Genomic DNA, 2,732 nt, shown 5'->3' with positions numbered 1-2,732 from the left:
TTATATAGCTACATACAACACACAGTACTATTATATTTATATAGACACATACAACAGACAGTACTATTATACTTATATAGATACATATAACAGACAGTACAGTTATATTTATATAGATACATACAACAGACAGTACTATCATATTTATATAAATTTGTAGTGCATACTGGAGGGATTTACACATTTTAATAAAAAGTTTAGAGAAAACGACCTTTATACTCCAGATATATATAAAAGATTTTTTTATTTTAACAAACGTTTCATCTTTGTGGATATATGAGGGTTAATATACACAACCTCTTTTATATATATCTGGAGTATAAAAGTCGTTTTTCTAAACTTTTATCAAAATATATTTATATAGATAATGTATATATATATATATGTGTGTGTTTGTGTGTATAGCTTTATATTTTATATTTGTTTTGTACAATTCTACCTAAATTTATAGATTTAAAATTTATTTCTAAGTAGAAACACTAGCAGCAATTTCTTCTTACAGACATTTAATAAAGTTTAACATTGTAAACAATTATTTGGGTTTCACAGGAAGGAAGGTCAAGATCAGCTATATCATTTCCAGAGTCCTCAATTGAAGGTTAGTTTTCTTTCATATTTTACAGTTAAATATCAACTACATGTATAATACTTCAAATATATATTTTAACATTTAACATAATACTTTAGGACAATACGGGACCTATTGGTCCATCTAGGCTGTTCCATCCTTAAAACTAAATTAAAATGATCAAAAAAATAAAATAAAAATATTTTAAATCCAGCTCTTATCATTCACATGCTTATCAAGCTTTTTCTTAAACTCACTTAAATTTACTGCCTCTACAACATCCAAAAGCAACCCATTTCAAAGGTAACCACCCTGTTAGAAAAACAAAACTATCTTAGCTGAAAATGACTCCTACCTTGTCAAAATGTATATTTGTGTCCCCTAGTCCTACTATTCTCATTGTTAAATATAAGAAAAGATGATACATCAACACTATCAATGCCCTTTACAATCTCAAATGCCTCAATCAGATCCCCCCTAACTCTTTGCAAAGCATCTTTTAACAGACTCTCCAAAATTTTTCCCATAACTGATGTAAGAGTTTTAACATCATATATATTAAGGTATGAAACTCAAATGTCTGTTTTTCATTAATCTTTTCTTCTTTTTTCTCATTAGTTGGAAGAACTGAAGTACGGAACAACCAAACTCAAATCCTTGGAGTTTCAATACTTTATTTTATCTTCATAATTTTAGGACTTTTTGTTGTGTTAACAGTTCTTTTGCTGTTTCTCGGGCTTTTTCTTAGTAAACGCAAGTGAGTCATTTTATAATTTCCCAAATTCTAGATATTTGGTTGTTACTTTTTCTCAGTTCTAAAATATTATGTTTTTATTTCACATTAAACTTCTGCAGTATTCAGCGGAAAAGCTAAAAGTTTCCACAAAGTGCAGATTCGGGATTCATAAGTAAAGATTAAGTAAAGTAAAAGAAACCAAGCATATACAAATTTAGTTTGAAACACAAAAATTTAACAAAACTTTTACAGTGCTTTGTTACCAAAAACTTTTTGGGTTACTTAATTCTTTATATTCTTGCTGCTGGGGTTGACAAGAATGTTGAAAAACTGCTACAAAAGGCCAAAATCAAAAGTAAAATCAAGAAACAAAACTATATCAAAAGAAGGAAAGTCGAGTATCCTACACGTTACATATTCCAACCCAGATCTGTATGCACTCCTAAGCCAAGCCAGGTGTAAAAGTTTCTGTAGATTACCTTTTGAATAAGCCTTCTACCAAGAATTCATATTGAAACACATATGTTAGCTTGAGACCTAAGAACAAAGGTTACAGTAAGTAGCATTTACCTCTACAAAAGGATTAGCACATGTTTATATCCAATCAATAAGAATTTCATAACAATATGCAGAAGTAGTGTGGAAATGTATAAATATATATACTACATGAATATACCTAAATAAAGATGTATTTAATAGTAGTTATGGAAGTGTGAAATTCATGACTATTACAGTCATCAAATTTCTAGGATTCTTTAACATATACTTTGATAAGACTTTTTAGAGCTGTTTAATCATTAAGAATCTAATATTTTAAAACCTATGAAATTTAATGGGGTATGGAATTATAGTTAACAGGTCTAAACATTTTTAAATCATTTGCTTGCTCTGATGTTTATCAATGCTTTTCAAAATACTCGTTATAAATATGTAATCATATATGTGTAATTTTCTTTTCAAAATATCATGACCTGTGAAAATAACTTACCTTAGAAGGAAAAGTGCACAATGTCAAGAAACAACTAATGGCTTCACTAATCCTGGCATATCAGATACAGGAACCTGGTCTGTAGCTTATAAGGTAACTGAAGCTGAAGCATCAGACAGCCCTGTAGTGGAAACTTCCCAAGCCATAATACTTCAGAAAGGAAATGGTAAATTTGTTGTAAAGATGTTCTCAATAATACATATATTATAGTAAAATACAAAGCATTTAGGTAACTTGAACCACGTGTTTGTACTTCATATCCAAATTAAGAAGTAATATTATAAATATATGTTCATGTAAACTTTATAGAAAATTTACTTTTAATGCTTAGTATTGATCAAAAATGACATTTGCCTGCATTATTCCTTTAGTTTCATCAAAGATTTATGATGTAAAAGCTTTTGACACAAGAGTTGCCCCCCAGTGGCACAGTGGTATGT

The 2,732-nt window shown here is 29.0% G+C and overlaps 1 protein-coding gene and 1 long non-coding RNA gene across 9 annotated transcripts in view; one reads left to right on the top strand and one right to left on the bottom strand.

Moving 5' to 3' along the window:
• LOC106465348 (tyrosine-protein kinase receptor Tie-1-like) overlaps nt 1-2,732 on the top strand; it is a 112,546-nt gene that overhangs the window by 102,465 nt on the left and 7,349 nt on the right. For all 8 annotated transcript variants that reach the window (XM_022393218.1, XM_022393217.1, XM_022393216.1 and 5 more), the window contains 3 exons: nt 550-598; nt 1,187-1,325; nt 2,298-2,458. In XM_022393218.1, the coding sequence (XP_022248926.1) occupies nt 550-598; nt 1,187-1,325; nt 2,298-2,458 (349 nt within the window). The remainder of the gene's footprint in view (nt 1-549; nt 599-1,186; nt 1,326-2,297; nt 2,459-2,732) is intronic.
• The window catches only part of LOC111087239, a 16,356-nt gene continuing 14,560 nt past the window's right edge, over nt 937-2,732 (bottom strand). Inside the window, exon 3 of the long non-coding RNA XR_002611953.1 lies at nt 937-1,051. This is a non-coding gene — a long non-coding RNA (uncharacterized LOC111087239). The remainder of the gene's footprint in view (nt 1,052-2,732) is intronic.

This window comes from Limulus polyphemus, unplaced genomic scaffold (assembly GCF_000517525.1).
Source record: "Limulus polyphemus unplaced genomic scaffold, Limulus_polyphemus-2.1.2 Scaffold1917, whole genome shotgun sequence".
NCBI classification, from domain to species: Eukaryota; Metazoa; Arthropoda; class Merostomata; order Xiphosura; family Limulidae; genus Limulus; species Limulus polyphemus.
This window is presented reverse-complemented; position numbering and strand designations above follow the sequence as displayed.